Raw genomic sequence first — 26634 nt, 5'->3', positions numbered from 1 at the left:
TCAAAGGATATATTGCACTGGGAAAATCGGCTGCACAAGACTTCTTTAAAGTACTAAAGAGCAAAGATGCCACTTTGAAGACTAAAATATACCTGACCCAAGACATGATATTTTTAATGGTCATGTAAAAGTGGGCAATGCATAATGCATGTAAAAGTGGGCAATGAATAAGGACAGCTAAGGAAAAACTTACACATTTGAATTATGGTACTGGCTAAGAATATAAAATCTACCATGGAACACCAGTAGAACTAACAAATCTTTTTTGAAAGAAATTCAGCCAGAATGCTCTTTAAAAGTGAGTATGTTGAGACTTTGTCTTCTACAGGGCTTAACAACCACACCTGTTGAATCAAGTTAACACTACTTCAGTGTTTCTATGTGAAGTGGATACAAAGAATATATTTTCCTCCCTTAAAAAGTAGAGCATTAAAAAGTCAGACACAAAAGATAAAAAAAAAAAAGTAGAGCAAAGGACTTACGTAGAAAATGTTTTTAAAATGATGATGGCAACATATGTACAAATGTGCTTGATACAATGGATGTATGGATTGTGACAAGAGCTGTATGAGGCCCCAATAAAATGATTTTAAAAAAAGAATTATAACCAAAAAGAAAACCCTAATAAACAAACCCAAAAAAGTGAAGCATAATTTAACACAACCTAACCTTTCTTTAAGGAGCCCTAGTGGCACAATGGGCACGGGACTGGAAGGCTAGTGGTGTGAGTCCACTCGCTGCTTTGTGGGAGGGATATGAAGCAGCCTGTTCCTGTAACTATCATAGTTCTGGAAGTTCCCAAGGCAGTTCTTCTCGGTCCTACAAGGTTGCTGTGCATCCGAATACAATCTGGTTAGGGCTTATCCTTTCTTTAATAATACAAGATTTAGCAGAATCCTCTTTACAAGCATGAATTTTCCTTCTTCAGCGCAGACCTGTCACTAGGTTTGGGCCCGGGCAAGACTGGAAAAGAGCCAAGAGTTTTCCTCAGTACCTTACCACCAGTTGAGTATCTTTTCTAATTAGCAGTCCTTTGGCAATTCTTAGAGACCAATCTTGCCAGCCATCACTCTACCAATATTACCAAGTACCACTTTCTTTAGATATTTTCATCTTTTTTAAAAATGATAATCATCAAGTAAGCATAGAAGGGGTCTTGGAAACCGCATTCTGGAAAATGTACATTCCCAGAAAAGGCAGCTAGTCCAGGGAAGGAAAGCCTAAGATCTAGGCCCTGCCCAGAGCTCTTTCCACTGCTCTTGGGCTACAATCCCTTTGGAATGTGCTAAATGCCTGGCCAGATGGCATGTCAAACAAATCCGGGGCACAATGATAAAGGCTTTCAGTGGATTCAACTAGATTATTACAGGCACTAGGTCAAGGCTGGAGGGGAAAATGCTACTAAGGGAAACCACACTTGGGGTAAAAGCTACCTGGGTCTGCCTACCTGGACCGTAGTGTCTCACTACCACAGAGAATGCATGTATGTTAAAATTACCACAGATCCTGTAAGTGATATTTCTGATGTAATTTTCCATCAAATTGATTTCAATCTGTTTAAATATCTTAAAATCAATATACTAGATTTTTATATTACATTAAATTCATGATTTGCCTTCCCTAAAAGGAAGTTTTCTATTAAGTAAAAATGTTTTATTTTGTACTTTCTTCCAACAACAGCAAATAATTGTCTTTTAAAAGCCCCTTTCTTTGATTTATTTCTGCTACTCAGAATTGTCTCATGATATTGACTCTGCAAGAATTCTATAACAAGATACAGTCACCTAACATTAAAAGATAATTTACTGTACTTTTAAAAACACCTGGAAAAAATTTTAGTAATACATATGCCTATGGTAGTTATGGTTAATTACATATTGGGATTCCAATTAAGCCTTAATGGGTCTCATTCAGTTTCTTACTATTTTAAACAAAGGAAAGCAAAACAAAACAGAGTAAAAAACATAGTGAAATTAGTTCTAGCAATAATGGTATTCTAATACCTTGATTATTTTACACACAGGCAAAGGAAAGTCATGCCTTAAAAGAGAGACAGAATTTAACACACTGTACTTCTGGGCTACACTGACTACCATAAATGTCAACAGCATGATGCTAGCTAGCCCAAGTCCCAAACTTACCTACAAAGCCCTTCTGCATCCAGCTGTCGAGGGTATCTGTGGTCTATGATGATGATATCATGATGCTTGTCCAGGAAGCAGGCCAGGGCAGCCTGAGGCGCCTTGGTGATGGAGCACAGAAACCCTGCTTTTTCACATGCCCTATAGAATCCACTGCACTGGCTGTCTTCTTTGGTAAACACTAAAAGTACCTGGGATCAAAATCAGATGCTATTAGGATTGTCAGTTCTTCACAAGCCACAGAAAGTCTCAAGTGTTCTCAAAACAAGCACACATCCACAAATAACAATTGGTCAGTATAAAACCTTCTGCTGTACTTGGCCCAGGGACACTTGTCATCTAGCACTCAGAAATGAACGCTATTTTCTAACTACACTCAGCCTACAAGTCCAAAAGAGCAGAACTCACCCATGACTTAAAAGTAAGCCTTCCTTAAGCACTTTTTCTGAAAATAAAACAACAAAAACACTTAACTATTTATTTTAGCTAACAGCAAGTAAGTAGCACCAGTAACAGGGAAAATGAAGGATTTTAATAAAATAATGCAATGTTATTGAAAAACTTAAGTCATCTAAATAATATATTTAAATATTTGAGTCATGGTTTTACGTAACTCCTCCAAGTAAGAACTTTTTTTTTTTAATGAGAAGAGAAATTTAAAGTTGACCAAACATTACACTGCAAAGCAGTGAAGTGACAGAAGATTAAGGCAAGGAGCAGGGAGCTCACCTCAGCTGTGGCTATTGTCTGGGTGTCTTGCTCAGCTCAGGTGAGGCCTGGGGCACAGTTTAGACTGTCTCTTTCCCAGCCAGGCCTATCCAACTAAAGCTGGTGCAAGACCACCACTGTTCCACCCCCTCTGAACCAGACTAAGGACAGTGGGCAGTAGAGCAAGGGTGAGACAGAGACTGTAAATGAACAGAAGCTCAATTCCTTTAAGGCAATGGTTCTCAACCTGCGGGTCACGACTCCTTTGGGGGTCAAACTACCCTTTCACAGGGGTCGCCTAATACCATCAGAAAACACATAAGTATTTCACAATATATAATTACATATTGTTTTGTGATTAATCACTATGCTTTACTTATTTTTAATTATGTTCAATTTGTAACAATGAAAATACATCCTGCATATTAGATATTGTATTATGATTCATAACAGTAGCAAAATTACAGTGATGAAATAGCAACAAAAATAATTTTATGGTTGGGGTCACCACAACATGAGGAACTATATGAAAGGGTCACGGCCTGAGGAAGGCTGAGAACCACTGCTCTAAGGCTTAGTTCCTCTCACTTTATCCAATGCAGACATAACTCAGCGAGCAGAGCCAAGAAGACACATTTCTGGCAGCCTTTGAAAACACTCTAATCATTAATACACATTTCTATGTAGGAAGCACTAAAGAATTGGGGGCTAAGTTAAATGACAATAACCAATTGTGGCTATTGTCTAGTATTTTGAATTAGAAAAATTAAATGCATTTCCTCTACAAGATAGTTGAATCATCAACATTAAGAAGACTAGGTGTTTTTACTTTTCACAGCAGAAAATTTGAAACTTACAGAAAAGTTGCAAATAACCATGAACACAAGTACATCTTCTAGATTCACCAATTTATTGATAGTTTGCTCCCATGCCCGCCCTCCCCTCCTTACAATTGCATACTTTTTTTTTCTTTTTCCTGAACTATTTTAAGATTTCAGGGTTCTCTCATCGACTATATAAATGTACATTCTTAAGAAAGGTGTAACTACAGTAATGTTATAAAGTTCAGGAAACTTAACATTGGTCTAATGCTAATATCTAAAACAGAAAACTACTTTTAATGTACAGCTTTAGGCCCTAATCCACCTCCTCTGTAAAGAAAATAAACCTGTAAAAATTATGGCATGGGTTATTATTTATTGCACTTAAATATTACCTGAAGTTGATCTTGATGAAATCTCATAGGGCCAAATTGCACGTCAGCTACTGCTTCCTGTTAAGAAAAAGACTTGCTAAAAATATATGAAAAAGAGAAGCTTGCTTAAAATGTTTCTTTCTAGTCAGTGTCATAGATAAAAGTGGTATATCTACTCAAGAGAATGACCACCTAAAGTGACTAGCTAACAGAGAACTATGAAGGATCGGGGGAGCTCCTGATAAAGTCCAGGAGCAGTAGAGGACAGGGACGGAGGAAAACTATGCGTCTGATCTCCACTTGGCCTTCTATCTGTGAGACTTTCAGTGACTCACCCTGCTGCAGCTTCAGTTTTATCATTTGTATAACAGAAATAATAATAATATTAAATTTCTGGTGGTGCAGTAGGTTAAGTGTTAGCCTGGTAGCCACAAGGTTGGTAGTTCAAACCCATCAGTCACTCTGAAGGAGAGCGACTAAGCTATCCACTTCCATTACGATTTACAGCCTTGGAAACTAATGAGCAACTCTACCCAGTCCTACAGGGTTGTTATGAGTCAGAATCAACTTGATAGCAATGAGTTTGGTTCTTGGTCTTATAAAGATCAAATGAGATTACAATCCAAAGAGCCTCCTCAGATTTTTCCTTTCATTCCTACTTCCATCTTTTCCATGATAAATGTTGAAATCTTGTACAGAGAATGGCACGTGAGCAATAAAACCCAGCAGTTGATCATGAGATGTCAGAGCCAAGAGGCTTGATTGAGAAGCAATCAACCTTTCTCATTTTATACCACCAGACATCCACACCAGATGCCACTGAGTCAACTCTGACTTGCGGTTTCCCCATATATGCTATCCATAATGCTATCTTGTTAAATCCTCACGACAATGTTTTAAGAGTTTTCAGTTTTTGAACAAAACTCCACCCCTGCCTTAACACCACACGACCAGCAAGTAGGAGAGCTGGGATTCTAAAGCAGGTCTGTTTTGCAAGGTAGCCTGTGCTGCAAACTCAGAGCCATTGATTTGGCAGTCTGAGTCGCACAAAAAGGAGTCAGGGGACGGAGAAGGTGGGGCTGAAATCCAGTCCCCAAGAGATGAACCCTGACACTGGGCTGCTACTCTGAGAAACAAACCCTTTACAATTTTCCCAGAGACAGCATCTGGATGCCCTACTCTATCCTGAGTCTCTAATGATTGTATGATTTTATATGTTAAAGAAGAGAACCAGTAGATTCGCTACAAAATGCTTCCTAACTGGTTGTCCATTTCCAAATGCCTCCCACAACAGTGATTGAGTGAAGACATATAGCCAAACTTGTTCTGTGATGGAGGAAACCCATACGTATTTTCAAGTGTTAGAAGCTAACGCCTGCTGGTTATAGGGCACTGGCCTAGTTTCTGATTTGCTTTGTAATTATTTCATGATTTGCTCCTAAAATTCATGAGATTTGTTCCTAAGAAAGACCTATGTAAGTCTGAGCAGGAAGACTAGCCCAGAGCACCACCTATCCTCTCAAGTTGTATGCCTCGTGTTGAGAGGCCCAGCTAGATGCCAATGTCAGTATTTCTAAAAGAGATGGTGCGAAAAGGCAGCCAGTCTTAAAAAGCAAAATTTGCACTGTAAGTCACAATTGCACAATGAGAAGGAAAGTAAGATGCAGAGAGAGGCAAATTGATTGTTCTTTTTCATTTTTATTAAATACTATTATTGGGGGCTCTTACATCTCTTACCACAATCCACACTTTTATCCATTGTGTCAAGCACATTTGCACGTATGCTCCCATCATCATTTTCAAAGCATTTTCTTTCTACATGAGCTCATTTCCCCCCTCCCTCTCCCATCTGCCACCCCTCCCAAATCCTTGATAAGTTATAGATCCTTATTTTCATATCTTACATCATCCTCTGTTGCCCTTCACCCATTTTTCTGCCGTTCATCCCCCTTTATTCACACTTTATGTAAATAAAGTTTAAATTAAGAAACTGCAATGGAACTGTTCATATGAAAAGTAGAAAGTAACAGAAAATCATTTTGCATTGATTTTCCACAGTATGGGGGGCAATTTCCTAAAAGAAAGCAGAAAGACCATCATCACTAGGAGGGGAAGACCAAGTGGTGGTTAGAGCGCGTTTGGGCAGGCCCTTCACCTGAGTTGAAGTCTTCAGCCTCTGATGGGAGACAGACAGGGACTCATTACAAAGGATCAAATCAATAAAATATGAGTAAGAAGAAATAGAAATATTATAAAAATGTATGATGTAAGCTGATGCCAGGGGCTTAAGTGGAGAGCAAATGTTTTGAGAATGATGAGGGCAGTGAATGTACAAATGTGCTTGACACAATTGATGTATGTATGGATTGTGATAAGAGTTGTATGAGCCCCTAATAAAACAATTTTTTTAAATGTATGATATACAAGGAGCTCAAGTAGAAAGAAAATGTTTTGAAAAGAACGATGGCAACATATGCACAAATATGCTTGACACAAGGGATGCACAGATTGTTGTACGGTGATAAAATGATTTTTAAAAAGAAAGAATATGATGATGGCAGCATCTATACAAGTTTGCCTGATTTATAGATTATAATATCTGTAAGAACCCCCACTAAAAAAAAAGACCAATGAAAAAAACAACGAAAATTTTTTAATGTATGAGATGCTAGGTCACCAAAAAAACATAAAACATATTCTCCAAAGTAAGAATTATAGTTTTTATCTGCTAAAAAAATTCCATGCTATTATATCTTACCACAAGGCAATCAAACCAAAAATTAAAAACCTAGATTTAAACAATGATCAACAATTAACAACATATTATCCTCCTTCAAAAAAACTATTATCTTATACAACTGCTGAATCAAAGAAGAAAATGCAAGCTAATAGCTACAGATTACATGAAAAATAATAAAAGGGAGAATGATATCATATAATAAAACTTGTCAGACATTACTAAATTAGGCTCAGAAGTAAATTTATTTTTGTCAGGAAAACAAAAAAGTAACTATACTAAGATTTCAAGCTACTATATCGAAGAGATGACAGTAAAAACTAAAGGAAATTAGAAGGAAGGAAATAGAAGTTAAATATACATATTACTGCCTCTGGTATATTTGGTTCCAAGTTGGAGATTAAGATAAAAGTAAGGATGGCTCAGGGCAAAAACTTCATCACTGTTGGAAAGATGATACCAAAGTCAGTAACTCAGGCTTACTTTTACAGCCAAAGGACAGCACACCTTCGTAGTCTCAACTTATCAAAATAGCTCCCTACTGGATTTATTGTACCAATAAAAGAAGCTACAGATTTCTTTTTAAAATACTTTTACTGAGGGCTCTTACATCTCTTATCACAATCCATACCTTCATCCATTGTATCAAGCACGTTTGCACATATGCTTCCATATTTTCAAAGCATTTTCTTTCTACTTGAGCCCTTGATATCAGCTCATTTTTCTCTCTCCCTCCCTTATTTTTTTTAGGACTGAATTTTTCTTAAGAATAGTTTTAGCAGGAGGATTTTTTAGAATGTTAGTGTTTTAGTAATGCTCATGAACACTATTTTATTTACTTAACTAGACTGCATTTAACCTTGCATCCTGTCTACAGGGTATATCCGGCTCCCAGGACCTCTATGGAGCAGAGGCCCATTGGAGCCGGATAACTACTACCACTGCCCCCCACCCCCCCAAAAAAAATAGCCACCACCAGGAAATCTGATGACATTACTCAGTGAACAGACGTCAGCAGAGGGCCTTCAAAGAGTAAACAACTTCCCTATGTCCTGGATAAGGAGATCACACTACTGTAATTTTGAATTATGAAAATCAGAATCCCACTCACCTATCACTTCAGGTCACAATCCTCTCTCTTAATTTATTTTTCACAGTAATATTTAGAAGGAATAGTCATTTTTTCAAATAAATGTTAACAAAATACCTTGGATTCAATTTTATCTCTCTTTCAAAGCAACTGCTATTTTTAAGTCATAAATAACAGTATCAGGGAGCTTCAAAAATTCTTGGGAAAATCCTCTTACTTTATTTTTCACAGGAATATTTAGAAGGAATAATCATTTTTTCAAATCAATGTTAATGATAAACCTTTGATTTAATTTTATCTCTCCTTCAAAGCAACTGGGAAAATGAAATTAAAAGATAATGGAATTTTCCCACAAACTTTTTGAAGGCCTCTTGTATGTTTAACTGCTGACACTGGTAATCATATAAAGAAAGGTGTTCAAGACCATTGAACTTTTTATTGATATACTTATGGGAATTTTTTTCAGAGCTATGAAATGGGGATGTCAAAAAAGATAGATGATACTTATTTGTATGTTTTAAATTTTTTATTTTATTGGGGGCTCTTACAGCTCTTATCACAATCCATACATATATCTATTGTGTCAAACACATCTGTTCATATGTTGTCAACATTTTCCTTCTACTTAAGCCCTTGGAATCAGCTCCCCATTTTAAAAAAACAAAACATTTTTTATTCCTGGTAAATAGAGCCAACAAAAATCTGAAAGAAATTAGAAGCTTTGATAAACCACATTCCAGATTTTTCTTGTTTGCTTAACTGAACTAGCACAATTTAGATGTGAAACTATATAGCAGTTATTATGTTACCAATTTTGACTGAGAGGTGGGAGTAGTAACATACTTAATTCCAACCAGTCTAAAATGTCTATTCCCATTACAATTCATATTCCTTGCCCGGTTTTACTCTCCTTAGCTCTTAATCACTGCATGACATACTATATATTTTATTAGCTCTGGTCTTATCTGCCTCTCCCCAAAAGACGGTAAGCTCAACAACAGCACAGAGTTTTCTGTTTTACTTATTACTATACTGGTTCAATGGCAGTGGGTTTGAATTTTGCTGCTGTTGTTTGGTTTTATCTTGATTTATTTATTTTTAATCATTTTATTAGGGGCTCATACAAGTCTTTTTACAATCCGTAAATGCATCATTTGTGTCCAACACATTCGTAGTACTTATGTTGCCATCATCATTCTCAAAACACCTGCTTTCTACTTGAGCCCTTAGTATCAACTCATTTTCCCCTCCCTCCCTGCTCCCCCCTCCCCTGGACCCTTGATAATTTATAAATAATAATTACTTTATCATATCTTACACCATCTGACATCTCCCCTCACCCACTTCTCCACTGTCCATCCCCCCAGGGAGGAGGTTATATGCAGACATTGTAATCTGTTCCCCCTTTCTTCCTCACCCTTCCTCCACCTTCCCGATATTGCCACTCTCACCACTGTTCCTGAGGGGCTCTTCTGTCCTGGATTCCCCATATTTCCAGTTTCTATCTGTGCCAATGTACATCTCCCAGTCAAGCCGGTTATGTAAGGTAGAATTGGGATCATGATAGTGGGGGGAGGAAGCATTCAAGAACTAGAGAAAAATTGTATGTTTCATAGTTGCTACACTACATTCTGACTGGTTCGTCACCTCCCCACAGCCCTTCTGCAAGGGGATGTCCAATTTCCCCCAGATGGGCCCTGGGTCCCCACTCTGCACTCCCCCTCATTCACAATGCTATTGATTTTTTTGGGGGGGGTCTTTGATGCCTGATACCTGATCCTTTGATGCCTTGTCATCTCACAGGGTGGTGTGCATTTTCCATGTGGGCTTTGTTGCTTTTCAGTTAGATGGCCCCTTGCTTATCTTCCAGCCTATGGGACACCAGATTCTATATATTTTGACAACTGGGCACCATCAGCTTTCTTCACCGCATTTACCCATGCACCCGCTTTGTCTTCAGCATTCGTGTCGGGTAGGCTGGTGTGCTTCTTCCATGTGGGCTTTCTTGTTTTTTAGCTAGATGGCCACCTGATTGTCTTCAAGCCTTTAAGACCCCTGATGCTATATCATTTGATAGCCTGACAACATCAGCTTTGTTCGCAACTTTTGTTTATGCACCCACTTTGTCCTCGGCGATAGAGTTAGGACAGGCCGGTGTGCTTCTTCCATGTGGGTTTTGTTGTCTCTCAGATAGATGGCTGCTTGTTTATCTTCAGGTCTTTAAGATTTCAGGTGCTATATCTTTTGGTAGCTGGGCACTATCAGCTTTCTTCACCACATTTTCCTGTGCACTCATTGTCATCAGCAATCATGCCAGGCAGGTGAGCATCTCAGACTGCCAAATTGTTAGAACAAAGTGTTCTTGTGTTGAGGGAGTACTTGAGCCGGGGCCCACTGTCCATCTGTTTGTGGAATAAACAAGCCAGAAGAGAGAACAACGGGATGACAGTTCCGGAGGGACATGGAGGTAGGGGTGGCGGGGGAAAGGAAGAGGGTTGTTAACAAGCCCAGGGACAAGGGAATAAAAAGTGATCCAAAATCAGTCTCAAGGAGGGTGTAGGAGGTCTGGCAGGGCTGGATCAAGGGCAATGTAACCGAGAGGAATTCCTAAAACCCAAATGAAGACAGAACATGATAGTGGGACAAGAGGAAAGTACAAAGAAACAGAGGAAAGAACTCGGAGGCAAAGGGTAGTCACAGAGATTTAAATACAGACATATAAAGATGTAAATATATTTATATACAACGACTAGGGGAGAATAGATCTGTTTTTTGGTTTTAAATCCACGATACCCACAACAACACCTGGCACATGACAGGTATTTAAATAATATTCTGAATGATCAATTAAAAATATTAGCTGTTGGATAAAGTCATTTACCTAGAAATCATACTTGTGCATATGTAGAAGAGGGCTTCAAAGTATTTGCGGGAAAATTCCATCTTTTAATTCTGTTTTTCCATGGACTTTTTTTTCCCATGGACTTTTTAAAGACTCCTTAAGCACATGCATACATGCAATAAAGCATTCTGTAGTTATGAAAGTAGTTCCACATATATACATTATTTCATTATGAAGCAAAGAAACAAAGAACCTTAAAAAGGCCTAACCTTTTAAAACAACTATGAGATACTACTTAACACCCACAAAGATAGCCCAGTTCAAAAAATCAAAAAGTAGCAAGTGTGGGAGGGGCTGTTGTGAGATAGGAACTCTTGTCCACTGGTGGTGGACCTGTAGCTATGTACAGCCACTATAGAAATCGATCTGGCGATATCTAAAACAGATGGAACTTGAGCTAAAATAATACCTAGCAATCCTCCTACTGGGCATATACCCAGATGGGGCAAGAAACAAACCATGGCAGACACTTGTGCTTCAACGGTCATCACGGCACTGTTCACAATCGCAAAGAGTTGGAAAAAAACAAATTTCCATCAATGGACAAATGGATTAAAAAACTGGTACACACATACAATGGAGTACTATGCATCACAAAAAAGCAGTGATGAACGCATGAAGCACATCACTGCATGGGAAGAACTGGAGGAAATTATGCTAAGTGCAGTAAGCCAAGCTCACAAGGACAAGTACAGCATGAATCCACCGAGGAAAGCTAAAAAATGCAAAAGGGTCTAGGGGAAAAGCTACTATATATACATTCCTGGGGTGAGGTCTAGGTAGAATGGCAGAGGCCCCAATCCAGGGATACATATGGCAGCCAACTAAAAAGGAGAGGAAAAGAAAAAAGAATTAAAAAAAAAAAAAGACATGGGTAGTGGGGAAACAGAGCACTAACCCACCCAAGGGGAGAATGTTGTTTATATCTCCACAGTAGAGGAAGATAGGGACCAGACTGCAACCCAGTGTACCAATAAGTGAATACAACATACTGGCATGAAGCAGGGAACCAATAAAGAGGTCTACGGGGCTGGCCCCAATCCCAAATACGTGGACACCTCCACCTCCCCTCCCAGAAGAATGCACTTCAGAGGACAACACTGAAGCTACAGCTCAGGGAGAGGGGCATGTCTGATAAGAGCACAAGAGCAAACGAAGAGGGAAGAAGAGAGTGGAACACATTCTGGCCCACCAAGCCCGGAAGATGATATTCCTGCTCAGAGCAGCCAATGCACAGAGAGGATCATGGAGCCGGCCCCACCATGAGTTAAAGCGTACTTCACTGACCCATATCACTACAAGGGACAATACTGGAGGCACAGTGCAGGAATTATGTCCGATCTGAACCCACCACGCCAGAGCAAAACGCTAGGGCGTACAACAGAGCAGCAAGGAGAGCAAAGCAGTGAAGTCCCTGGGGAACACTAAAAATAGACTTTGGGGCTAAGGCATGGCACCCCATCAGACTCGACTCAACTCAACTGGACTCGACAACACTCCTGAAGGTAAACAAACAGACCAGCAACTATTTATAGGCTGCTTCTCTCTCTTTTTTGCCATTAGTTATTTTTTGTTGTTTTGTTTTGCTCTGCCTTGTTTTTGTGCTTATTATTGTCTCTGCATGTCTATCTAGATAAGATATGCAGGATAAACAATCCGGAAGAGAAAACAACAGGACTGACAGTTCTGGGGGATATGGGAGAGGGGACAGGAGAAAGGAAGTGAGTGTTAACAAACTCAGGGACAAGGGAACAACAAGTGATCTAAAATTCATGGCAAGGAGGATACAGGATGCCTGGTAGGGCTTGATCAAGGGCAATGTAACTTCAAGGAATTATTAAAAACAGAATGAAGATTGTGGGACAAGAGGAAAGTAAAAGGAAATAGAGGAAAGAAAGGCAAAGGGCATTTATAAAGGTTTAGAGACAAGCATGTACAACTGTAAATATATTTATATATTTTGATAGGGAAATAGATCTATGTAAATATATTTATATGTTATCAAGGTAGCAGACAGACATTGGGCTTCTATTCAAGTACTCCCTCAATGAAAGAACACTTTTTTCTAATAACCTGGCATTCAATGATGCTCACGTTCCTGATAGGATTGTTGAAGACAAAATGGGTGCATAGCAAATGTGGTGAAGAAAGCTGATGGTGCCTGGCTATCAAAATATATAACATCTGGGTCCTAAAGGCTTGAAGATAAACAAGTGGTCATCTAGTTGAGAAGCAACAAAGTCCACATGTAAGAAGCACACCAGCTGGTGTGATTATGAGGTATCAACAGGACCAGTTATTAGGCATCAGAAAACCCCAAACAATCATATTGATGTGAATGAGGGACATGCAAAGTGGAGACCCAAAGCCCATCTGTAGACAATTGGACATCCCCTTACAGAAGGGTCACAAGAAAAAGACTAACCAGTTGGGGTGCAGTATAGCACTGATGAAACATACAACTTTCCTCTAGATCTTTAATGTTTCCTCCCCCCACTATCATGATCCCAATTCTACCTTACAAATCCGGCTATACCAGAGCATGTACACTGGTACAGATAGGAGCTGGAAACCCAAAGAATGCAGGACAGATAAACCCCTCATGACCAATAATGAGTAGTGAAACCAGGAGGGTAAGGAGAAGGTGGGGGGAGAATGGGAAAACTGATCACAATGATCTATATATAACTTCCTCCTCTGCCAGGGGGATGAACAACAGAAAAGTGGGTGAAAAATAAAGGGAGAGAGAAAAATAGGGAGCTGATACCAAGGGCTCAAGTAGAAAGAAAATGTTTTGAAAATGATGGTGGCAACATATGTACAAATGCACTTGACACAATGGATGGATGTATGGATTGTGATAAGAGCTGTATGAGCCCCCAATAAAATGATTTTTTTAAAAAAGGCCTAACCTCTAGGAATCCCAAAAGAACCACGTTGTTCACCTACTTTTATTAGAGATTTATGCTGAGATCAATCTGCATTAACTATACACAGACCTAATAATTGTAGTAATAACATCAGATTTTAACCTGAGTCAGAATGTACCCCCTCCCCAGGGCCTTCCCTGGACACCAGTGGCCATCTTGTCTCTCTGGGCAAAGAGTAATGACTTGATTAAAGGCATGTGGCCTAAACAAGAGTTTGGTAACATCAGCTCTTAGTGAGAGAAGAATCTAAATTAGTCAAATACATGCAGATCACCTATTCTATTATATGCTAAGTATTGTCCTAGCCCAGCGGTTCTAAGTCTGTGGGTCGCAGTCTCTTTGAGGGTCGAATGACTCTTTCACAGGGGTTGCCAGATTCATAGCAAAATTACAATTATGAACTAGCAATGAAAATAGTTTTATGATTATAAAGATCTACATGTGACCTCCTCCCTAGGAGACGAACAACAGAAAAGGGGGAGAAGGGAGACATCGGACAGAGCAAGATGTGACAAAATAATAATTTATAAATTATCAAGGGTTCATGAGGGAGGGGGAAGGGGGTTGAAAAAATGAGGACCTGACACCAGGGGCTTAAGTGGAGAGCAAATGTTTTGAGAATTATGAGGGCAATGAATGTACACATGTGCTTTACACAACTGATGTATGTATGGATTGCTATAAGAATTGTATGAACCCCTAATAAAATGATTTAAAAATAGTTTTATGGCTGGAGGTCACAAGAAGAACTATATTAAAGGATCACAGCATTAGGAAGGTAGAGAACCACTGCCCTAGGCAATAGTGATACAAAAAAAGATACTCAGAAGAATAAATGTAAATGTCAACATTTTAAAGAGAAAGGTGGTGCCTACTGTGGGCCAAATAATTTACTTCTAATAATATTTAAATTCAATTTAGCCCTGAGGCTGAGTAAGAAGACCTCTTTGAGGACCTGATGCAAAGGGCTTAAGTGGAGAGCAAATCCTTTGAGAATGATTGGGGCAGGGAAGGTGCGATATGCTTTATACAATTGATGTATGTATATGAATGGATTGTGGTAAGAGTTGTATGAGCCCCTAATAAAATGTAAAAAAAGAAAAGGAAAAAAAAAAGAAAATGATTAGGGCAAAGAATGTACAAATGTGCTTTATACAACTGATGTATGTATATGTATGGATTGTGATAAGAGTTGTATGAGCCCCTAATAAAATGTTTAAAAAAAAAAAAAGAAGACCTCTTTGGCAGCGCCCTTATGAACTAATGAGGTAAGCTCAATTAATTCCATGTTGTGATAAAGAAACTAAAGTTTAGAGAATTTATGGGGGGGGTCAATAAAAAAAAGAGAGAACTTATGGCTAAACTGTAAGCAGAAAAAGTAGGATCAGACCAGGTCTCAAACAACAAAGGCGGGGGGGTGGGAGGAGGGAATCACTGTGAATGAGGGGGAGTGCGTGATGGGGACCCAATGCCCATCTGTAGACAGCTGGACATCCCTGGCAGAGGGGTAGTGGGGAGGAGATGAGTCACTCAGGGTTCAGTGTAGCAACAATGAAACTCAAAACCTTCCTCTAGTTCTAGAACGCTTCCTCCCCTCCCAACTATCATGACCCCAATTCTACCTTGCAGACCTGGTTATACCAGAGGATGCACAGCGGTGCAGTAGGGATCTGGAAATACAGGGAATCTAAGACAGACGAACCCCTCAACACCAGTGGTGGGGGTGGCGACATCAGGAGGGAAGTGGGTGTAGAAAGGGAGAACCGATCTTGGAGATCTATGTGTAACCTCCTCTCTGGGAGATGGGCAATGGGAAGGTAGGTGAGAGGAGACACCGGGCAGTGTAAGATAAGATAAAATAATTATTTATAAACTATTAAGGGACCAGGGGGAAGGGGGGAGCGGGGAGGGAGGGGGAGGGGGAAAAAAAGGAAACCGAGCTGATTCCAGGAACCCAAGTGGAAGGCGAATTTTGAGAATGACGAGTGCAACAAATGTATAAGGGTGCTTTGCTCAACTGATACATGTATGGATTGTGATAAGAGTTGTATGAGCCCCAATAAAAAGATTTATTAATTTTTTAAAAAGTAGGATCAAAACCCAGGTCAATCTGAATTTAATTCCATAAAAAGGCTTCTGAAGGGTCTAAAATCACCTGACCTTAACCTACATCTTGATGAACTAAGACCCAGAGCACTGGAAAGCAGCATCCATCCATTTAACAGATTTATGCTAAGAGCCCACCATTTATCAAGAGATTTCCAAGACACAAAGAAGACAAATACCTCTACTTAAAAGACAAAGAGTGGATACAGAGAAAGCAGATTTGTTTTTTGCTTGTTTGGGTTTTAAGTAAATTTTATTTACTTTATTGTCATTAACAACATACACAGCGAAACAGACACCAGTGCAACAATGTCTGCATGTAGCATGCAGTATGATGGATAATATTCTTCCAGGTGTGCAACCAGTCTCATCTTTTCCTGAGTTATTCCTCTTCTATTAGCAGAAACTACGGTTCTTATCTAATCTTTTTAATTGCTTGCCGTTATTGGTTATTGATTCAATCCCATAGTTCTTAGAAGAGGGTAAGGCTTAGTCAGTCATGTTTAGTTAAGCTAAACTATTGTTTGGTTCTAAGAAGACTTCAGGGGATGTTTCAGGTCTAAGGTTTAAAGATGATCTCAGGGCAATAGTTTTCAAGGATAGGCTACTACTTTGTATCAGAAAGCTCAGGAAGGCCTCTCTCTCAGTCAGTCAGCAACACTGAAGGTAAAAGCTGAAGGAAAAGAAGGAGCCAGTCACAGGCGGGCGGAGTGGAGGGGGAAGCACCAGGCAGAGAACAGCAGCTGCACAGGACTTAATGTGGAACAAGGTGGGGCATGGAGGGAATTATGGGGGTGTGAGCCAGCAAATAAGATCAAGAACAGGCAGGGACCATACAATCAGAGCTACCTGAGGTAAGACATGGAGTTAAGACTTCAGTCTCAATTTCAAAAAATACACTAGGAGGTTTTATACAGGAAGTGATATGATCTGACTCTTATTTTTAAACAGATCACTCAAGTCGTCTGTGGAGGCTGGTCAGAGTAGGGGCAAGGAAACCAGTTAGGAAGCTTCTGTATTAGTCTAAACCAGAGCTGATGGTACATTGGCCTAGCAGTTGCCATGGAAATAAGTACGATTTAAAGGCAAGGGTCATCAGAGCTGCTTCTGGTGCACAAGACGCAATCAAATCCATGATTCCTAGATCACAGTTCCAACATGACTTGCCCCTTTAGATCAATGTTATGTAAAAATAGGGGCTTCTAGAAAGAAGGGATCCTAGTAGAAGCTGATGTGTATCTGTTTGATCCTTTCCTGATCTTCCCACAAGATGGCACCAATATATACCCCGAGGCAAAGCTCCTAGCTGCTTTCCCTAGATTCCCTAGGATTAAAGGAGCTATTAAAGTGCTTAGCACAGTGCCTAACAGTGAGCAAATGTGAAATGCATTATAAAATCTAGTTATCTTCAGTAAAGATTTTAAAAAAGGTTTTACACATGCTCTTTACATCTCTATTTTCTATTTTGGAGCACAAGGTAACATAATGAGTACCATTAATTTCATACCCTGAAAGATTGCATAAAGTAAGATTCAGTTATTCGATAGCATAATACCATATTTGGCCCCCCAGAAGAGTTTACTTCAAAGGACAGCACTGAATCTGCAGCTCCGGGAGTAGGACTGATCTGACTGGAGCACACAGGAGCTGATGAAGGGAGAAAAGGAGAGAATGGAGCACAGCCTGGCCCACCAGGCCTTGAGGACGATGTTCACGATTACAGCTGACAGTCCACAGAGAGGCCGGCCCCACTATGAGACACGACGACCCTCACTGACCCATAGCCCTACAGGGGACAATACCGGAGACACAGTATGGGAATTGCACCTGATCTAATAACCCCACACCGAGGCAAAACACTAAGGGGGTGCAACAGACAGCAAGGGAATGGAGTGGCAAGGTCCCCAGGGAATGCTGAAGGTAGACTTTCGGGCAAGAGCGTGGTGCCCCAACACACTGGACTGGAAAACACTCCAAAATGTCAACAAACAGTCCTTGAACTAACTACAAGCTTTTCTATCTTGTTGCATTTTGTTTTGTTATTGGTTTGCTGCTGTTGCTGTTTTGTTGTATATTGTTGCTTGGTTTTGCTCTGTCTTGTTTTTGTGCATGTTATTATCTCCACAGGTCTGTCTACATAAGATAGCCTGGATGAACAATCTGGAGGATAAAACAGTGGGACCAACAGTTCTGGGGGACATGGGAGAGGGGGAAGTGGGGGAAAAGGAAGTGGTGTTAACAAACCCAGGGACAAGGGAACAAGTGATCCAAATCGGTGGTGAGGAGGGTGTAGGAGGCCTGGTAGGGTGTGATCAAGGGTAATGTAACCAAGAGGAATTACTGAAACCCAAATGAAGACTGAGCATGACAGTGGGAGAGGAGGAAAGTCAAAGGAAATAGAGGAAAGAGCTAGGAGGCAAAGGGCATTTGTAGAGGTCTAGATAAAGACATGTACATATGCAAATATATTTCTATATGAGGATGGGGAAATAGATCTATGTGCATATATTTATAGGTTTAGTATTAAGGTAGCAGAAGGACATTCAGCCTCCACTTAAGTACTCCCTCAATGCAAAAATACTTTCTTCTATTAAATTGGCATTCTATGATGCTCACCTTCCCGACACAACCGCTGAAGACAAAGCAGGTGAATAAGCAAATGTGGTGAAGAAGGCTGATGGTGCCCAGCTATCAAAAGATAGAGCGTCTGGGGTCTTAAAGGCTTGAAAGTAAACAAGCGGTCATCTAGCTCAGAAGCAACAAAGCCCACATGGAAGAAGCACATCAGCCTGTGCGATCACAAGGTGTCGGAGGGATCAAGGACAAAAAATCGTATCAGAGTGAATGAGGGAGGGAGTGCGGAGTGGAGACCCAAAGCCCATTTGTAGGCCACTGGACATCCCCTTACAGAAGGGTCTCGGGGAGGAGACCAGTCAGACAGTGCAGTATAGCAACGATGAAACATACAACTTTCCTCTAGTTCCTAAATGCTTCCTCCCCATCCCCACACACACACTATCATGATCCCAATTCTACCTTATAAATCTGGCTAGACCAGAGGATGTACACTGGTACAGATAGGAACTGGAAACAAGGAATCTAGGGCAGATGATCCCTTCAGGACCAGGGGTGAGAGTGGCAATACTAGGAGGGTAGCGGGAGAGTGGGTTGGAAAGGGGGAACCGATTACAAGGATCTACATGTGACCTCCTCCCTGGGAAACGGACAACAGAAAAGGGGGTGAAGGGAGATGTTGGACAAGGCACGATATGACAAAATAATGATTTATAAATTATCAAGGTTTCATGAGGGAGAGGGGAAGGAGGGGAAAAAATAAAGAGCTGATGTCAGGGGCTTAGGTGGAGAGCAAGTGTTTTGAGAATGATGAGGTCAATGAATGTACAAATGTGCTTTACACAATTTATGTATGTATGGATTGCGATAAGAGGTGTATGAGCCCCTAATAAAATGACTAAAAATAAATAAATTAGAAAAAACAATTCTATATTTGGTACAGGGTCTGAGTAAGGGTTTTCTTAAAAGCATGAAATAAGATTGTCCTCTGAAAGGAAAACCACTAAGAATCAACCTATTAAACATGAGAATAGCCAAATGTAGGATACTCCAGCCTGTAATATCCTATTTAATTTGTCACTGAGATGTTCAAAATCCTTAGGCCCAATTATGGAAATGTGAGGTATAACCATGAAGGACAGACCAGAAGACCCCACCACCACTACTACCTCATTACCTTTTTCTCCTTGAGGAGGAGGAAAACTCAGAATTCAGGGGAGGATCTACAGGGGAGCCAGAGGTTGAGATCTCAGTTATATTTATTTTTATTCCAGCTGAATGAATACTCCCAAATATAAGTTAACATACTAGCACCCTGTTTCTTTCTGGGATAAATCTATTTCAGGCATAGTTACACTTAACCAATCATGCTTAGGTAACTCACCGCACACACAAACAACAGTGAGCCTTGTTCAGAAGATTCTGCAGTTGCCTGCCTATCTAATCATTCTTAGCAGTCTGAATGCAAAAGATAGCAAAGGTTTTACTGGATTAACTAGGGAACCCTAATGTTAGCTATAAGAAATTACATGGAAAGTAACCACCTGCAAAATAGAATGAATTACCTAGAATCATCTAAACTGTTTCCTTAACCAATACTCCTGAAGTCTATCCTTGGACCCTCCCTTAACTTTGGGCAATTTTTTTCACTTTGCTTATAAGTCTTAGCTGGCAAATAGTGACTACAAAGACTAAATAAACTACCACATACACAGCTCTCTGCTTAGTTCATGGTACAGTTAAGTTTTCCCAACCCATGTCTATTACTAGTGAAAAGGAAAACTCAAGTGTTTACAAAACACCTATTTTGGTTCCAGATCACTGAAGAAATATCAGGTGTATAGCCACACACTGTAGCTTCATCACAGCTTTTGGTAAAAAGTGGGTTTTATAAGACTGAATGCTATTTTAAAAAGTCTTTCCCTAAAGGCCAGTTGTTCATGCCAACCTCTTTCCTGTATTAAACTCTCACACCCTCTGAATACTCTTAGTAACCCAAGGTTCTAATGTTAAAACCATTCTTAGTACTATCTAAGTATTCTCAGCAATTGGTTTATATAATTTTTAATCGTTTTATTGAGAGCTCCTAAAATGCTTATTACAATTCATTACATCAATTATATCAGGCATATTTGTACATATGTTACCATCAATCTTTTCTAGACAAATTATTTTCTATGAGCCCTTGGTATCTGCTCTTTACCCCATCTCCCCCCCTGCACCCTTGTGACCTCTTGATAGATTATAAATTATTATTATTTTCATGTCTCACACCAATCACTGCTTCCCTTCCCCCATGGTTTCCGATGTTCTTTTCTTTGAAGGGGTGTGCGTGGTTGTGTGTCAATCATTGTGATCCATTCCCCCTTCTTCTCCTCCTCCCCACCCCCTTCACCCTTCCCACTTGGTATCTCTTTTCCCATTCCTGCTCCTGAGTATCATGTGTCCTGAGCTCTTAGCTCTTATCTATGGTTGTGTACATGCTCTGGTCTAGTCCAAAGTGAGAGGCATCACTGGGGTCATGGTGGTGGGGTGAGGAAGCCTCAAGGCACCAGAGGAATATTGTGTGCATCGGTGCTTTACTGCACCCTTTGGCTCATCCTTTCCGTGACCCCTCTGTGGGGGATGTTCCATTGTCTACAGATGGGCTTTGGGTCTCTGCTCCAATTCCCCTCATTCCTAACCTTATGGTTTTGTTTGATTGTTAAGGGTCTTCTGATGCTGTTACCTGGTCCTGATGACACCTCATGCTCGAACAGGCTGGTGTGTTTCTTTCCATGTGGGCTTGTTGTTTCTCTGCTGGATGGCCGCTTGTTTCACTTCAAGCCTTTAAGACTCCAGACACTCTATCTTAATAGCTGGGGACCTTCTTCACCACATTTGCTTATGCACCCATTTTGTCTTCAGCGATTTTGTCAGGTCGGTGAAGCATCTCAGATTGCCAATTTGAAAGAACATGTTCTTGTATTGAAGGAGGGTATGAGCAGAGGCCCAAAGTCCATCCACTACCTTAGTGTATTGCCATATTAATATATGTACATAGGTCAATACCTCGATTTTTATGGATTAATGTATTTACACACAGACACCCTATGCTTATATTTCTATCCATAGCTTTGCTTCCTAGGGTTTATATAATTTTTTATCGCTTCCTTTGGGAATATGTTACACTAAATTTCAAACAATGGGCTCAGAAAAATAATTTTCCAAAAAAAATCCTAAAGAAAGCTGAGCTTTAGACTTCAGAGGCATAATCACAGGAGGAGGGGGGAATATGCTACAGTTAAGAAACTAACAGCAGAACTGTGAGAGCTCCTAAGGTGGGTGAAGGCCTTCCAAGTGAGGGGTGGATGGAAAAGCAGAATGGCTGTAGCCTTGGTCACAACCCTTGGACAATCACTGCCTGCCCATTCATTGTAAATAGCAGCAACAGAGAAGGTCTAAGAGGTATCTCAGGGGAACTACCTGCTTCCGGGTTTAAAGGTGCTAGCTTGACCAGGCGTTGTCTTATATTTATATATGGAAACATGTACCTAAATACTCGAATATAAACTGACCTGAATATCAGCCGAGGCGCCTAATTTTACCACTAAAACTGCATTAAAAATGTGCTGAAAAACTTGGCTTATACACAAGTCTATACAGCATACTACACCCCTAACATTGAATACATTGTTCAGACAATGATATACAGGAAGTCTCCAATTTCAATCTACATATACTTGGTACAATGTCATAATTGCATAAGCATTTTGAAGAGCAATGAGTGTAAAAGAGGATGGGCATGTCCCAACTCTGCCTTTCTACAATAAGTTTACAGAAGCGTTAGCAAGCTGCCTCTTAATGCATGAAAAGCAACTGCTCCTTAACCACCACACTGCCTGCCAATTGGGAATGATGTTTTAGGTAGTTGACAGCCAAATATGCTAGATTGCTATTTATACAAAGTATTTTTCTGACTTCCAGTTGTGTTTTAGGAAGTAGGTTAGAGGTTCTGAGTTGACATAATTGTCATGAATTATAAATTTTCCACTTAAAATAATCAGACAGCTCCTGGCTGACATTTTTTCCTATTGGAACATCTGATTTTCAGGAACTAATTACTGAGGTTATACCAGCAATGCCTGCATTTACCCTTGCATATATATTCCAAAAGTGAGCAGACTGGGTCTGGTCACAAAGATCTATAAAGGGCTGCTTGCAAAGATGTTTGCCTTTTGAAGCCCCCCATATCTAAGTGGGAGATAACATCATGGACCTTGAAACATACATAAGAGAAGAAGTAAATAGAGTATCTGTAATATATACCATTTACATGAACCAAAAGCACAGACTACTATATAGAAGAACATGTACAGAGTAAGTGAAAAAGTATGGATATAAAATAACAGAAACTAGCCTGCATTGGCTGTATCTAATGAAGGGTGAACACAGAAAATAATAATAATATAATAACAGCTTTTATTATACAAAAATGTAAAATTATTGTTTCTCTCTAACCCTTTCCCTCCAAAATTAGGCATTCTTCAATTTACATCACAACCAAAACAGCAGTTTTGGCAACCTCAAAAGATTCCCATTGGGTTCCTTTTAAATGGACTTTTGTACTGTGAGACTAAGAGGCAAAATTCAAGACTACAGGGGTAAGGCTCCTCAATACAATTCTCATAGGACAGCTCTTGCTACCCTCAAAGAATGAGTAGGTGCATTGAAGTGATGGGAAAAAAATTCCTCAGTGTATCTTTCCTGACCTTTTCCTCATTGGTGCCATTTTCAATTCTTAAAAATTATTTTCAAAGTCTTCATACACTCAAGTACTCCCTCAATGCAAGAATACTTTGTTCTTTAAACTGGCATTCCATGATGCTCACCTTCCCAACATGATCACTGAAGACAAAGCAGGTGCATAAGCAAATATGGTGAAGAAAGCTGATGGTGCCCGGCTATCAAAATACAGCGTCTGGGGTCTTAAATGCTTGAAGGTAAAGAAGCGGCAATCTAGCTCAGAAGCAACAAAGCCCACATGGAAGAAACACATCAGCCTGTGTGATCACCAGGTATCAAAGGATCAGATATCAGGCATCAAAGATAAAAATAAATAAAATTATTTTGAATGAGGGATGTGCAGATTGGGGACCCAAGATCCATCTGTAGACTACTGGACATCCCCTATACAGAAGGGTCATGGGGAGGAGACAAGCCAGTCAGGGTGCTATGTAGCAACAATGGAACATACAAGTTTCCTCTAGTTCCTAAATGCTTCCTCACCCCACACACACACTCTCATGATCCCAATTCTACCTTACAAATCTGGCTAGACCAGAGGATGTACACTGGTACAGACAGGAATTGGAAACACAGGGAATCCAGGACAGATGATCTCTTCAGGACTAGACTGAGAGTGGTGATACCAGCAGGGTGGAAGGAGGGTGAGGTGGAAAGGGGGAACCAATTACAAGGATCTACATATAACCTCCTCCCTAGGGGATGAACAACAGAAAAGTGGGTGAAGGGAAACATCAGACAATGTAAGATATGACAAAATAATGATTTATATATTATCAAGTGTTCATGAAGGAGTGGGGAATGGGGAGGGAGGGGGGGAAATGAGCTGATACCAAGGGCTCAAGTAGACAGTAAATGTTTTGAGAATGATGATGGCAACAAATGTATAAATGTGCTTGACATAATAGATGTATGTATGGATTTTGATAAGAGATGTATGAGCCCCTAATAAAGTGATAAAAATAAAAGTCTTTATAATACTCATGATTATCCCATTCCTTCGTGAAAAAAAAAATCTATTAAAATTACCCCTTTAGAGTACCAAAAAGCAGTCACCATAATTTTTGGAGCTGACCTTCCTACCTTAAATTCAACTTGTCCAGCAAAATCCACTTAAAGTCACTGTTTGGAATGGACCTCTTTTTGAAGATACCCTAACAAGACTATAAATGTATTATGGAGAGACCTTGTGTGCAGCCAGCCAATGCTTCCAGAGACATGTTTAAACATGTTTTCCTTGCAATCTGTGCATATATAAATAGCAATCTTTTTTTATTCACCCCTTTTAAAACAGAACAACATATAGTATACACATTAGAATGGCTGCCTATAGGGCAGGAGGCAGGAGGGAAAAGGGTGTAGTGTCAGGAGAAAGGAAACACAGGTAGTAGACAAAGATTTCTTAAATTTAAAATTCCTATCTATAAAGAAAAAGATGGATAATTTAGATTTTAAAATTAAGAACTTCCATTCTTCAAAAGACCACATTAAGAGAGTAAACGGACAAGCCACTGAGTAGAAGAAGATATTTGCAAAACATATATAGGTTTTTCTCTAAAAGTAGAGCATTCCAATGAAGTCTTTCTTGTGTAATCTGAAATGACTTAAAAGCAAAGAAGCAATTACCATTAATTCATATGGGGATAATTTTTTAGTACTCCTACCACCACCACCACCCCCCACCCCCAAAAACAACCCTACAAAATCATACCAAAAATACACAAAACCTAACATACAGTGTGGTTCACAGACACAGTTCAAAGCTCCAGCAACTTGATGCTGAGTGCAATTTTCGGGGAAGGAGCATGGGGACACTGCTCTTCATGTTCAGGATGTGTACTGCCTCTTAACAGATCACTGCAAAACATACTGAACACAATGCTTTTGCCTTTCTCTCTCTTCAGATGTCTTCTCCCCCAACCCCAAAAGTTTTATTGGCATACAATTCACATATTATACATGCAATAATCCAATCACATCAAGAAGAGTTGTATAATCAGTTTTAGAAGATTTTCTCCTTTAGTGTACTCATCATTATTAGTTCCCCATTTCCCCTCAACCCTCCCTGCCATACCCCCAAGGAATCATTAATCTAATTACTGTCTCTATAGATTTACCTATCCTGGATTTCATACACAGAAAAACACTAAAAATCAAACAAAAACTAACAAGAACAACGAAGGAAAACAGATAAAAACCTCAATAAAAAAGCAGAAAATATTAAAAACTAGAACAATTTAAATGGATTATTTCTGATTTCTTTTTATCAGCAAAACAAGTACCAATGTAGTAAGTAGATCTTTGAAAAAAGCAAAGTTGAGTAAAGTGAATTTTCAGAAAGCAGGGAATACCTATAACCTACAAAGGATCCATACTCAAACAAATAATGCCTAAATATCCGTAAGAGGAAGAAAAAATTCCACCAGTGAGAATATTACATAGCTCACTGATTCTAATGTGCTAAGAATGAGAAAAGCAGCTAGGAAAAGATAGTACGCTTATTGAAAATGTTTGAATAATTTCATAAGAATGTATGTAAGCAGGAAATCAGAACAGATTATTTTACATGTGTAAAATATATAGATAAATGTCACTGACTAACATCTTTTCTATTTTTACAAAAAGGCCCTCAAGGAAAATGGAAGAAGCGGTATTTGCACATACACTGTGTGTGTCTCTGTGGGGAAATGAGTTACTTAGGCAACTATTACACAGTAGGAAACTTTGTTTCCATAGAGATTATGCACAACTGATTTAGGCCATAAATCAGAATATTCTGATTTGAATTGAGAAATGATCTTTTTGTCTAAATGAATAGTGTATTCAGCAAGACTAAAAGCTCCTCACATCTGGTGATATCATTTCCTCTTTACTCCAGCAATTAATGAGAATACATTCACACAAACCTTAAAAAGAAATTCATTTCCCCCAAGTGCCTGAAAATACAAGGAATGACTTACTTCTACAGGATGTACCAAAATACTGACCATAAAGCAACATTGTAAAACATTTAAGTATCTTTCTGCTCATTTCACATCTATTACAATAAAGCATTCTCTTGTACTAATTGTCTGCAGAAAAGGGAAAAAAATCAATTCCATCCTTTAGTCATTACTCTGTATTCAACAGATAAGTGGTACACCACAGTGGGAGGAAAATACATTGGTATTATCCATCCAAAGCACAGAACGGTTAGGTTCCCCAAACAGTACACTATGTTATGATCTATCACTACGTTGCCATCCTTACGTCATGGCATCTAGTTGATTCTGACTTAGAGCGAGTCCACATGATAGAGGAGCTCTGCAGGCTTTCCTTGGCTGTAATCTCGGTGGGAGTGAATCCTCTGCGCGTTCCTCTCATGGAGACACTGGAGGGTGAGAATCGCAGACCTTCTGGTTTGCGGCCATGCACTTAACCACTGTGCTGTCAGGGCTCCTTAATAAGGATACAAATATACCACAAT

General features: G+C 39.6%; 1 protein-coding gene across 1 annotated transcript in view; it reads right to left on the bottom strand.

Moving 5' to 3' along the window:
• PDE8A (phosphodiesterase 8A) overlaps positions 1-26634 on the bottom strand; it is a 178777-nt gene that overhangs the window by 90467 nt on the left and 61676 nt on the right. The window contains exons 2-3 of the mRNA XM_075558040.1: positions 4066-4122; positions 2142-2332 (exon numbers count right to left, since the gene is read on the bottom strand). Coding sequence (XP_075414155.1) covers positions 2142-2332; positions 4066-4122 — 248 coding nt within the window. The remainder of the gene's footprint in view (positions 1-2141; positions 2333-4065; positions 4123-26634) is intronic.

The sequence above is a fragment of the Tenrec ecaudatus genome, chromosome 9, assembly GCF_050624435.1.
Source record: "Tenrec ecaudatus isolate mTenEca1 chromosome 9, mTenEca1.hap1, whole genome shotgun sequence".
In the NCBI taxonomy this organism is placed as follows: Eukaryota; Metazoa; Chordata; class Mammalia; order Afrosoricida; family Tenrecidae; genus Tenrec; species Tenrec ecaudatus.
This window is presented reverse-complemented; position numbering and strand designations above follow the sequence as displayed.